This window comes from Anoplopoma fimbria, chromosome 1, assembly GCF_027596085.1.
Source record: "Anoplopoma fimbria isolate UVic2021 breed Golden Eagle Sablefish chromosome 1, Afim_UVic_2022, whole genome shotgun sequence".
In the NCBI taxonomy this organism is placed as follows: domain Eukaryota; kingdom Metazoa; phylum Chordata; class Actinopteri; order Perciformes; family Anoplopomatidae; genus Anoplopoma; species Anoplopoma fimbria.
The window spans coordinates 8,893,226-8,905,693 of record NC_072449.1 but is presented as its reverse complement, the minus strand read 5'-3'; the positions used below and the strand labels follow the sequence as shown (position 1 = coordinate 8,905,693).

General features: G+C 40.4%; 1 protein-coding gene across 1 annotated transcript in view; it reads right to left on the bottom strand.

Moving 5' to 3' along the window:
• Nucleotides 1-1,604: 1,604 nt before the first annotated feature.
• The window catches only part of lekr1 (leucine, glutamate and lysine rich 1), a 70,145-nt gene continuing 59,281 nt past the window's right edge, over nucleotides 1,605-12,468 (bottom strand). The window contains exons 9-11 of the mRNA XM_054604717.1: nucleotides 9,999-10,163; nucleotides 8,512-8,715; nucleotides 1,605-2,948 (exon numbers count right to left, since the gene is read on the bottom strand). Of these exons, the coding sequence (XP_054460692.1) occupies nucleotides 2,517-2,948; nucleotides 8,512-8,715; nucleotides 9,999-10,163 (801 nt within the window). The 3' untranslated portion in view covers nucleotides 1,605-2,516. The remainder of the gene's footprint in view (nucleotides 2,949-8,511; nucleotides 8,716-9,998; nucleotides 10,164-12,468) is intronic.

Below are 12,468 nucleotides of genomic sequence, written 5' to 3'. Positions count from 1 at the left end.
TGTATTGTGGGATAGAGTAGAAGCAGTGAGAGTGTGTTTATGCCACTGACTGGCATGAGAAGAGGTTATCTCTTAAAATATACAGCAGACATGCAGAGGAAGTTTAACCCGGATAAAAGGAAAGGTCAACGGTCAGAAGAGCATGTGAGCAGTTGTCAACAGGTCAGCTTATGTCAGGACTAGACCCTTTTTTTTTTTTTTTACAGCAGACATGTTGACAAAGGAGTAAAAAAAGAGAGGTGGAAATAGTAACATTAATGATGGCTCTGTTCTGTTCAAGTGACCCAGTCAGCCATGTCAGTGTGACAGTGAGACCGCATGAACAATACTAGAGCCATGGAACTGAAGCAGCTAAAGAGAATTCAACCATCATTAATGTCATTAATTCCACTCGTGCTTTTCGTGATTTGAAAAAGTCAAAATGTTAGCCACAAAAAAGGCTCTATAATAAATACATTTTTGGAATTTACAACAAGGTATCTTTTGCACAGAGCATCTAAAATGACAAGTGTCTGGTCATATTCTTTTTCTTGTCTAGTGATTCTTTGATTAAACAGTTAATTTAAGCTAATTTAAATCTAAACTTAAGTTGACAAAGAGACTGAAGCGCCGAGCTCAACATTCAAGCCCAAATTGAAAACAAGTGCTAAGAACAATGGAAAGTTCAGCGTATGCAGTTCAACGACAACTGATGAGGACCATGTGATGATGAAGACCATGTGATGATGAAGACCGTGTGATGCGGTCAGAATCTTCGGAACAAGCCAGTAAGTGGACCTTGAGTTGATACTGTTTTTGTGAATGAATTGTCAAGCTTTTTTTTCACTTATTTGTGTTAAATGACTAAAGGGTTAACCCACTTTATATTGCTCAATGTGAATGAGAGAATAATAATTTTGGTGCAGAAACTGGCACCAGTATTGAAAAACTAACCCCCGCCCCCATGGACCGGGTCTTGCAATCACACACATCGCACATTCTTACTAGCTTGTAACATACGGACACGCACACACACACACACACACACACACACACACACACACACACACACACACACACACACACACACACACACACACACACACACACACACACACACACACACACACACACCACATTGTGATGATGACCATATAATCGATGTCCTTCAGTGAGATTACTTGATTGAAAAAATGGAGTGGTGGTGGTGTTACTACGGAAACAATCACTCACTGGGGACACACACACACGGCAAAGTCTCATGCAATGAGTAAACACACACAAGGCCACAGGAAGGCAACAAAGAGTAAGAGCACAAAAGAAAAGGCCTTTGCCAAATAAATAGAATATGTATTGATGTTTTTTTCATAAAAGGAGCAGCTACGGCGTTTGTATTGTGGAGGAAGATTAATTAGAAAATCTTATGGAACCAAGTTCATCAAATGAATAAAGTAAATAAATAAGCTGTATCCAGAATTCATGACAAAAAACATGAAACCACTTTGCCATGTGTAGCAGGAAATGTTCCATTTTAACCATCGGGACAAAAAACGAGGAGGTAGAAAATGAGCTTTTAATGACACAGAAGGTTCATTGTTTTATATTTCAGAACGTCCTCTCCCCACGCACCCAGACTTTTAAGCGCATAAACCATATGTGTGTGTTTTGGCAAACAGAGGAAACGTTGGCACGATCAAATCATTATCATCCCACCTTTTCTGTGCAAACGACGTGCACCTGCATTGTCTCGCAGACGGAGTGACGAGGAAGTCGAACTAAAAGCTTTCCGTGTGTGCCAGTGAGCGGGGAAATGAGTTCCATGCCACACACACACACTTCACACATTTCTCCCATCCTGCCAATTCATCCCAAATGTAGAGGGAGATGAAGAGCAGGGGGGGGATGGAAAGACCTTGCACGGAGTGAATGATGTCAATAACACACAATGCCTGATTGGTGAGGCCTTGGTAATTGTTGTGTGTGTGTGTGTGTGTGTGCATGTGTGTCTGGGGGTGCTTGCCTTACAGTTTCTTTTGTGTTCGCCTGCCTTTTGTTTTTGTCCACGGGTGGCAAGGGACACGCTGTCATGCTCCTTTAGCCCTGCCCTTGTGACAGGCTGTGTGTGTGTGTGTGTGTGTGTGTGTGGGTGTGGGTGTTTGCATGTGTCTGTGTGAGTGAGTGTGTGTGTGTTTATCCTGTGCGTGCCACGGAGACTGCGTGAGTTGGGGTTGTGAAAAAACAAGTGCATGTCTGTCAGAGTGTGTGTGTCTGGGGAGTTTTACAGCTGTTCGAGCAGGACTCAGTAGTTGTGTCTTGTTCTTAAAGTGTGTGTTTATGTGTGCGTGAGTATGCGTGTGAGTTTAGACAATTATAAGTATATTAGACTAAATTTGTGTGTATTATTAAATGATAAGGTAACAATAAAATACAATTAAAAAATATATATATATCAAAACAACACTGAAACTGTGTTTTATTTTGAACCACTGCACTAGCTGTTATGTAAAACATACATGCTCCTTCATTCTGATTGCTTTTTACAGTCTGTCCTTCCTGTCCACCGCTGAACTGACCTTTTTGACCTCTCTTACTGTGCTGCTGGTTTTCAGTCTGGGCAGTGTCCCCTCTCGTCTTTTTTTACCTTGATTCAAGGACTCAAACCCCCTCCCCGCTCCTCCTCCATCTGTGCACTGGCCTCTGTCTTTGTCTGTTAATGGAGGGGAGGGTCGCAGTGTGTTTGGGGAGTTCAAAGAGCGGCTAAGAGTGACCCGGGTTTGACTATGGAGATGGAAATGCTTGTTCTCTGGGGGGGTTTGTCTCTCCACGGGGCTTGGAGGAGACCTGGAGGAGCCCTGATGAGACGCTAGGGATCGCAGGCCAAGAAGCTCCGCTTGAGTTTGAGACAGAGCAGCAGTCAGCTCCTCCCTCTCCTCACACTCCCTTCTCACCGTCTCCTGGAGTAACGCCACCTGGAGGTTGGGAAGAGAGACACAGAGTCGTATTTAAGTTTCAAGCCAAAAAATGAAAACTTTTGGAAAATAAGCATATTCACATTCTTTCTGAGAGTGAGAGGAGAAAATGAATACAAACTCATGTATGTGAGTTGAGTACAAAGCTGGAGTCAGGCCATGTTGTAAAGCTGAGTTATTTACAAGGTATATATTGTTTGTTTACTGGTTCATAAATGTAAAAACTACAATTTATGACAAAATACTGTACTTATGTCTTAAGAATTTATTCACTCTTCGTGATGAGAGAGACCCAACTTGGATGCCAAATATAGAGGTGGTTATTCTGACCAGCTCTCTGACACTGACATAAACAAAGAAAGTCAGTCAACCCACACAGGCAAGCCACCTTAACACGGTCACAGCGATCCAATATAAATAGCATGTAGAGCACCAGTTTAAAAATATACGTAGATGAAATTACCACCAATTAATCCCCAGCAAAATCAGCATACAGACATATAAAGCTACAGACTCAAATAAAATATATTTACATAAACTATTCATACAGACGCATATAAGAATATATACACATATACAATTAAGTGCATTTCTTAAATGAATAGAAAAAACAATATACACTAAATTTGATGGTGGGAGGTTATCATGCGATCCATTACATTATTTACATCTTCATGTCTACTGAGAAATAAAGCCTCTATCCGTGAATCTGACATAAACAAACTAAAGCTCTTGTTATGTGAAAGCCAGATAGAAAAAGGCTAGCTGCTCACTTCAAGCCCTGAGCCAAAGTTTGAAAAACCAAAATAAAACCTGCTGCTCTCGCACGGCCCTTCATAGCTTTCTCATCACTTAACATTCATTTCCTACCAGTAATGGCTCACGTCCATAAACACTGCTCTCTGGCTCATTGAATTACAAACACGTGCCATTTGAATGGTTTACGTCATTCCGAGCATCTGCTGATTTGAACAGATTTGTGTTGTTTGCATCCCAAAATGGTCGGATAATAAATGTAAATACTAGAATTTGTGGCAGATTCCAGTTGGTAATCTAATACAATTTAATCCGCACAAATCATAAGTCATTATCTCGCACATTGGCACATATGTTCTTTTAAAACAACAAAACAACACTGTGGCGGCCGTTAAATCGAGGTAAATAGTAAAATATAGTTACACAGTTATAGTAGCTCAAGTAGAATATTCTTAAAGTCAATGAACTGAATACGCAATGTCCATTATACAGCAATATCTTTTTGTTTAGTTTGCTGACAATAGCCACCATAAACTACTGGTCATACCAGACAAAGTAAGGCTGTTGAATAAAAAACCCTGAGTTTATTGAATTAACATAGGTGTCAATGGATCAACTGGTGTTATTGGCAATTCATTTAACTTCTCATTTGTAAGAGGAAGACAGGGTCATTTTGTTTAACATGTTAAACTTCCAATCCAATGCATCTCTAGGCTAACACTAATGTCAAAAATCACATAAAACACCCAACTTGAATTACCAGATGAACATTTTGAAACAAAAATACATTACAATTATAGTTTAATTGAAGTTAATGTTAATAAAACTATATCAAAACATCAATTGACAAACTGACACAACTCACACAGTATAATCCAAGGTTTATTAATCCAGTCGTGTAAACTCGACCCACATTAACTTAATCTAGTTTTCTCCGTTTTTTGGATTCCTTGTTCAACATAAAGATGTGCCAGAAGAACAAAGTTTGCTTCAATAATTCAATGCAACACAGGGTGAGTGATTTTTATGCAAAAGATAATTTTGGGGTTGAAGTGTTTCTTTAACGGATGACATAAAGCTCTACCATCTCTGTGCGTCCCGTGTCAATCTGGTCCTGACTGTTCCGTGAGGGGAATCCCCAACAATAAAAGACACGTAGTAAATGTGTGTATACTCGCTTTTTATGATCATATATTGCGTATGGTTTTCTTTGAATGTGTCTATAATTGTCAACATATGCATATGTGTTAATAGGTCCCATATGCCTCTATATGTATGTTCCATGTGTGGTGTGTCACGCCTTATGCCATTGTCTGCAATTATCGTGAGAGTGTGTGTGTGTGTGACAGTTTTAACATACGTGTTTGACCACTTCCTTTCTGTGTGTGTATGCAAGACGTGTCGTGTAAGTCTCCTTTCTCTCTGTTTATATACAGGCATGTGTTACATCCTGCGTGTGTGTGTGCGTGTGATGTCTTGCATGCCAGTCTAGTGGTAGAGAGAGAGAGAGAGACAGCCATCATTAGGGGCTGCTAGTAAGAGCAGGATTACAGGGCTATTAGATGGAAGTCACACGCAGACCCACACAGCCCCTGTTTTTAATCTAACACTGTAAACCACATTCCAGCAGCAACACACACACACACACACACACACACACACACACACACACACACACACACACACACACACACACACACACACACACACACACACACACACACACACAAACAACAAGAACACAAACAAACAAGAAGAACACACAAGACATGTACAGTATGTAGAGATGCTTGCCTTAAGAGGAACAAGCTTACCCAAATGCAGTTAAAACATATATCGCGCAGCGCAGATACACACACACACACACACACACACACACACACACACACACACACACACACACACACACACACACACACACACACACACACACACACACACACACACACACACACACACACACACACACACACAACTTTTTGACCTCGCATGTGTGTGTGTCCTATGACCTCAGTGTTGTTAGTGAGAGGTTAAAGGTCAGGCGTCTTTTCCGCCAGACACAGTGACCTTTTCCTCTTGACCTGGTCCAACTGCAATCAGACCAGAGCGGGGGAGGGGGAGGGAGACAAGACAGGGAGGGAGGGGGGAGAGAGAGAGAGAGAGAGAGAGAGAGAGAGAGAGAGAGAGAGAGAGAGAGAGAGAGAGAGAGAGAGAGAGAGAGAGAGAGAGATAAACTAAATAAAGAAAGAAAGAGTTTGGGAGGGAGCAGACAGAAAATACAAAGCAGAGGGAGGGAGGGACTCAGACTGAATGGGGCACCACCAGATTGTGTTTGGGTGTGTGTTCTTGTGTGTGTCCATGTGCACAATTACACACCGAAGCTTTACTAATTTCTAACCTCATCTCGGTACTGTACCAGCCATTGACTCACGTATTTGTACAAGATTATAAATGAACTGTGTGAAGATATTGTTGGCGCTAGAGAGATATATTGTAAAAGTTTGGAACAAAATACTGTAGCAGTGAGTTCAAAAAACTAAAAACTACACGTGCAAATAATAATTTAAACATAACATAAACATTTTTTTGTTCTTTTTTTGTTTTCTAATGGCAACAGTTGTGGATAGTTCCTGATACCTTGTTCGTCAGCAAGCTGAGCCGATAATAACAGGTGGACATCCTGCAGAAACCAACAATTCTTTAATAATCAAGCTACCTTCAACTGCGGCAGCTATTTTTTTATTATTTACAACAAGGGGTAATATCTGCAGTGGAAAACAAACTGTGCCTGGTACAAAAAGAGAGTCGAGTCGTACCAACCAATTGAAATACTGCATTAGTGGTGACCAGTGTGCTGATTTATTGGATACAACTAGAAACATGGGCACCATAAGGTCATCAGGTTCAGCATTTGTTGGTAGAAGCACCCAATGATATACAAAGTTTATAGAGCAGTGTGGGAAAACAAATGGTAAATATGTTCTTTAAATGCTTAAAGGAGCATCAATAAAACATTTCTATATCTTTTTTTTTTTTCAGTTTTTCTGAAAATGAAATAGACTTTAAGGTCTGATTTCTGTTGTTCAGTACTGAAATTACTTTTTCAGTGATGTATCTTTAAAGTTGACTGGTTGAAAGGTCACTCACATGCTCTAACATTTAATGATGAAAATGCCTCAACATTGCAGCAGTATCCTGGCAACAGAGTGATATCACAAGGTCATGATCAAAACCTGATTATCTCTAACCAACACACACATACAAACAGCCAAAGATCAATACAACTATTCTAAAGAACAGGATGATAGAAGCTTGGGTTTGAATTAGATAAGAACTGAGAGGGATCATTAGAGACAGAACTGAAGGACAGCGTTAAAAGGCTAGAAAGAAAGAAAGACATTAAGAAAGAAAGAAAGGAAAAATCTAATAAAAATCAAAGGTCATCTAAAGGGATTACACTGATTGATCTGTAAACCACACAGTAAAAACAGCACAGTAAAAAAAATGTCCCCTTTAAATTAGATGAGAGAGAACAGAAAAGAAAAAGGTTGGTTGGGGGGAAGGAGCTGCTGTGCTGAAGGTCCATGAATGACATAAAAGAGCATGTCAGCTGTGAAATTGGCATCAGGGCACCTTGAACCGGCTGAACCTAGATCTGGACAGCCACTCCGAGAGGGAGGCGGTTAAAGAGACAGTGGGTCGACTGTCGGACTGCAGCACGAGACAACGCTGAGCCGAATGAGAGAGTGAGGTGGAGGAGAAGGGAAGGAGGTTGATGAAGAAATGCTGAGAAGAGGATTGGAGGCACCGACTTGACTTAGTGACCTTCCCAGACTTAGGATGGACGCCTGCCTCCAACTTTTATTGATGGGTTTTCTGTGATATTGATTGACCTGTATATAACCGAATCGTCCCCCTCAGACGAAGCATCCTATCCTACATACATTAACAGAACGACCCACTGTTCGCAGCCTTCAATGAATCCTCTGTTGTTGTGTACAATGGACAGGATAGTCACATTTGTGCACATTTGTGTGATAGAAAACAACTGTTACGGATTAAATGCAGAATGAATTATTCAGTGGGATCTTTGCCCCTTCATTTATAATTCAGCTGGGATTGTTTAAGTTGTGTACATAAGATTTGCTCCAACCCACGTGCAAATTCTTTTGGTGCTGGGCTGACAGTTTTTATGTGTATTTAGGATTTCAGAAAAATAAAGCTGCACTAATGGCTACAACAGCAACAGATTAAGATAAGATAAGATAAGATAATCCTTTATTAGTCCCGCAGCGGGGAAATTAAAGTACTACGTGTAACGTGAGAGGGGTTGCTTCTAGTGACAGCCCCGCAGAGAATCATCATCCAATCTGCAGTTGCATCTGCTAGCTGTTGACATGATGAGAGCGTTTGAGAGGCAATCAAAATGCTACCAATCTTGGAACTTGCACCTTCAGAAAAACAAGATACATTCTGAGAGAAATGAGAATTAAAGTGAAGCTATATGGCAAGAGTTTGCTCGTGTGGGATTGTGTATGTGACTGTAAGTGTCCTCACTCACTTCCTTTTGCTCTTCCTAAACTCACAAAAACACACACTAACTAAATTAAATCCAACTCTGTATGAATAGGATTGGCACAGAAACACACCAGTGGAATATTATAAATCAAATGCATATCTCATTTTGTTTTCACATGTAAAGTGACATTTTTTTTTCTGTATTTCTTATTCTTGTGTGGACAACTGAACACCACACAGTTGAGAAACATTGGTCACACACATGCACAAACAAATGACATACACACACCTCTTCTCGAAGTTCAGCATTCCTCTCAGTCACCTGCTGTAGCTCAGCCTCAGCTCGGCTCAGCTGGTGTGCCTCCTGCTGTTGGGAGCGCTGCAGCTCCTGGCGTATCGTCTCCTCACTCCTCCCCCTCTCCTCCACCCTGATTCTCCTCTCCTCCTGCAGCTCGTCTTGCAGTCCTCCTAGCAGCTGCTCTCTCTCCTCCAGCTAGAGAAGAATAAATAGTAGATTCCAATTTGTGGATAGAAACATCAAAGAAACTCAAGGACGGTTGTGGATTTGCTCTTTGTTCATTCATTCATGAATTTCATTCATCATATGTATGTACATATACCATATCAAATACCTCAAGACATTATGCTTTTCAGCATTCTGATCTTACAAGGACTCACCCAAATCTGCAGCAAAGATTACATGGAAATCAAAATGACATAAATGTTAGGAGGTTCTGTGCCATATGTTGGAGGCAACATGTTTTCTGTTGCTCTGTCTAGGTTCTGCACAGGAAGTGGGTAGAAGGGGAATATGCAGAGCCAGACACAGTGGAAGCTGAAGGGGTCGAGTTGGAATTTTCAGTCTTACTTCACTACGGAAATTCATCAACTGACACTACATGTAATATTAGTGATGGTAAGTGTATTGAAACGTCCTTGTGTTTTGGCTGTTACTCATGCTATAAGCTGTACTGTGGGCGGAAATGTATTTCAGTGTGTGGTAACCATAGGAAGCCAGTTCACCTAATGTGTCATTGTTTTCTGTTGTCACACCCCCACTGTCTAGATGTGATGCCTCTCTCTGTCTTTCTTCCTTCTTTATCCCCTTAGTACATACAGAGACTAACCACAGGGATCATTCACACTCTGCATTTGTGTGTGTGTGTGTGTGTGTGTGTGTGTGTGTGTGTCACTAGTCTGTAGAGCGTGTGTTCATAATGTTGTTTCCAATCATACGAAAGGCATGTAAGGGAATAATGGACAAATATGAAACAGAAATACAGACAAAAACATAAGCTCATCAGACATGCATTACATGCAAAAACAAAATGGAAAATCTTAAATCCCTGGAAGGTAGAAAGTCCCACAGAGGAAATAGACAGACAGGCAGTGGACAGAGAGGGAAATGAAGCAACCAAAAGAGAAGGAAGAAGGTGAAGGAAAGAAAGTTAAGAAGACAGCAGAAGGAAAATCAATATACGATGTGACGCATGGTTTGTCATATGCTCTGCAACCTCAGGATCATTTATCTTCATGTCATCTAGTTTGATTTCTTCTCAAAATATGGTGATTGAAAGATGTGACGAAAGGGTACAGAACAGGGAAGCTGGGGAGGAGGGCAAAGAAAGAAAGACAAAAGAAAAGACTACTGAAGAAGCTTTATAAAAATTATAAGCTTCCTATTACAAGTGCATGTCAATCATATATTACTGCAATATAATATTGTGTAGTATTCAGTGCCATTTTTATTTTCATTTCCAATTAACATGTATGCACCTTCTGCTGAAGCTGTGTATTGTCCTGCTGGTATTGTAGAAGCAGCAGTTGGTTCTTCTCCCTGTCAATTGTGCGCTCTAACTCCACCTCCCTGCGCAACTCCTCCATCTGCTCCCTCAGGTGCAATGCATTCTGGGTTCTCTGCTTTTCAAGGGCGGCAGCCAGCTATGAAATCAAAGGAAGAAGAAGAAGACAAAGGATACATTGACACACCAGTATAAGAGTGTGGGTTCTTTCTCACACACAGTAATGATAACCCTATTGCATTTGACCATTAAAATTAAAAAACCTCAAAGTAGATGTTCAGTCTAGATGACATCCTATGGTCTGTGTTTGATTCTCTAAAATGATTATCTCTGATGTCTCTGAAGTCCAAAAGGGACAGTGAAGTCTTGATTTACTTCATGATATAAACAGGAAGAAGGACGGTCACGCAAAGATTTTTCACAGGGTTTAACAGGAACACTTATACACACTGAAGATGTGTCTGATATGAATCATGGGTTGTATTATATGACTAAATACATTTCCATTAATGAAGGGGCACTGTAGTTATGCAAAGTTCTGTCACAAAGTGTGACGATGACAGCTGTGTGACTGGCCTTGTCATTAAACTCTAACAGTCAAAAATTGAATTGTCAGGGAAATGAAGCAGCAGATTTGGCTCTTGATAGAGTGGGGCTAAAGTTGCATGTGACATGTTTTCATTCAGGCTTAGCAAAGGCTACCTTGTTTTCAAGAAGATCAAACAAAATGAGCTTCAGTGCCACGGGCTTAGGTCATGGTTGTGTGTGTTTACTGTGTGTGTGTGTGTGTGTGTGTGTGTGTGTGTGTGTGTGTGTGTGTGTGTGTGTGTGTGTGTGTGTGTGTGTGTGTGTGTGCCTGTGTGCATTTATACGGGCAAGTGTCAAAAAAGACACTTTTTTGACACTTGCAACAGCCATTCTGTTGTTTTTTTTCTCTGTGTGACAGAGAAAGAAAACAACAGAATGGCTTGTGAAAATGTGTAAATTTTAGCCTGTGTGTGTGCGTGTGTATTGTTCTTGTGGTTTGAGAGACTGTATGAGAAACTAAGATTGCGTGTGCCGGATCAAATGAGAAAACACCACTTCCTCTTTGCTTGGTGAGTGTGCGTGTGAGGATGGTTTATGTGTGTATATCCTTTTGTGTGTCTGAGTGTGTGTGTGTGTGTGTGTATGTGAGTATGTACGCAGCTGCCATTTGTATTCAAAAAGTGATCACTTCCTTTTCGTGCCAGGAATAAGCCAGGAAGCCCATAATGAACAATAACTTGTATGAACACGTGTGTGGAAACCGTCCTAGTGCATATATTACACCCATAGAGTGCAAGCTGACTCAAAGGATAACGTAGTTTAGAAATGATTTATTCCAAACTGGAAATTGAAAACAATCAGGGAGTTAGCTGTATTACAATATATATAAAGTTACAAAATATAATAGAAATCACAATAAACAGACTCAGAAGTGCACACTTAAACAAGGACGCACGCACTCACATGCAAGCAATCGCATGAGTCTCCTAAGATGATAATAACACATATAAGTAAGGGGGCAGTTACATTTAAATATCCTCTGTGCCACACAAATATCAGTTTACATGTGCAGTAAATGCTTTAATGTAGACCTATGTGTTTATCTGTCAGCATGTACTGCATTTAGCAATTTTTGGCTGGACCGCTGCAAATCCTGCTCGAGTCTGTCACTGAGTCACCGATTGAGTGATGAAGATGCTGAGTGGTGAGGTTACATCATTGGCTGGTAGAGTGTTGGTGTTTCGTCATTGTCCGTAACACTTTCAAAGTGAATATGGCGGGAAAGTATTTCCGCTAGAAACGACTTTTCCTCTGCGATCAACCATCTGATCCACCTCCTCAATACTTGCATGGTTGATGATGCTGGACAATTTTTTTATTTGTAAGAGGTTGACTCAGTTTGATGAATATGTTATATGAGGAATAGCTCAGTGCGTAGTGTGATCTGATCCACAATTTAAAGCCACTGTGCTATTAATTTATGGAGCTGCGCATGTCATTGCGATTTCCACAACACTGTTCTACAAGTATTTCAGAAAAAAAAAAGTTAGCATTACTTATGGAAAGAGTGTCATGACTGGGCAGAATTACAATGAGTCATGATAACAAGAAAATTGGTCGAATTTTATTATGTTTTCAAAAGGTAAAACATTCTACTCTACTGTTCTATTCACAAAAATGCATTCAACTGATTCTGTTTGATTGTTTTACGTATAATCTGACAACTGAAGCAACTGTCCTCAATCTCCAATATCATGGTCTGCAATTTTAAAACCAGTAATCTGATCCAGATCCTAAGAAAAGACACAGTGCTGTTCGATGTGAAGCAACACTGTTGTTCTAATACTAAGAAAAAAAAGTTAACAAGACCGAAAAAGAATACCAACATGAGGCAGCAGTTATTTAATGCTATTCTT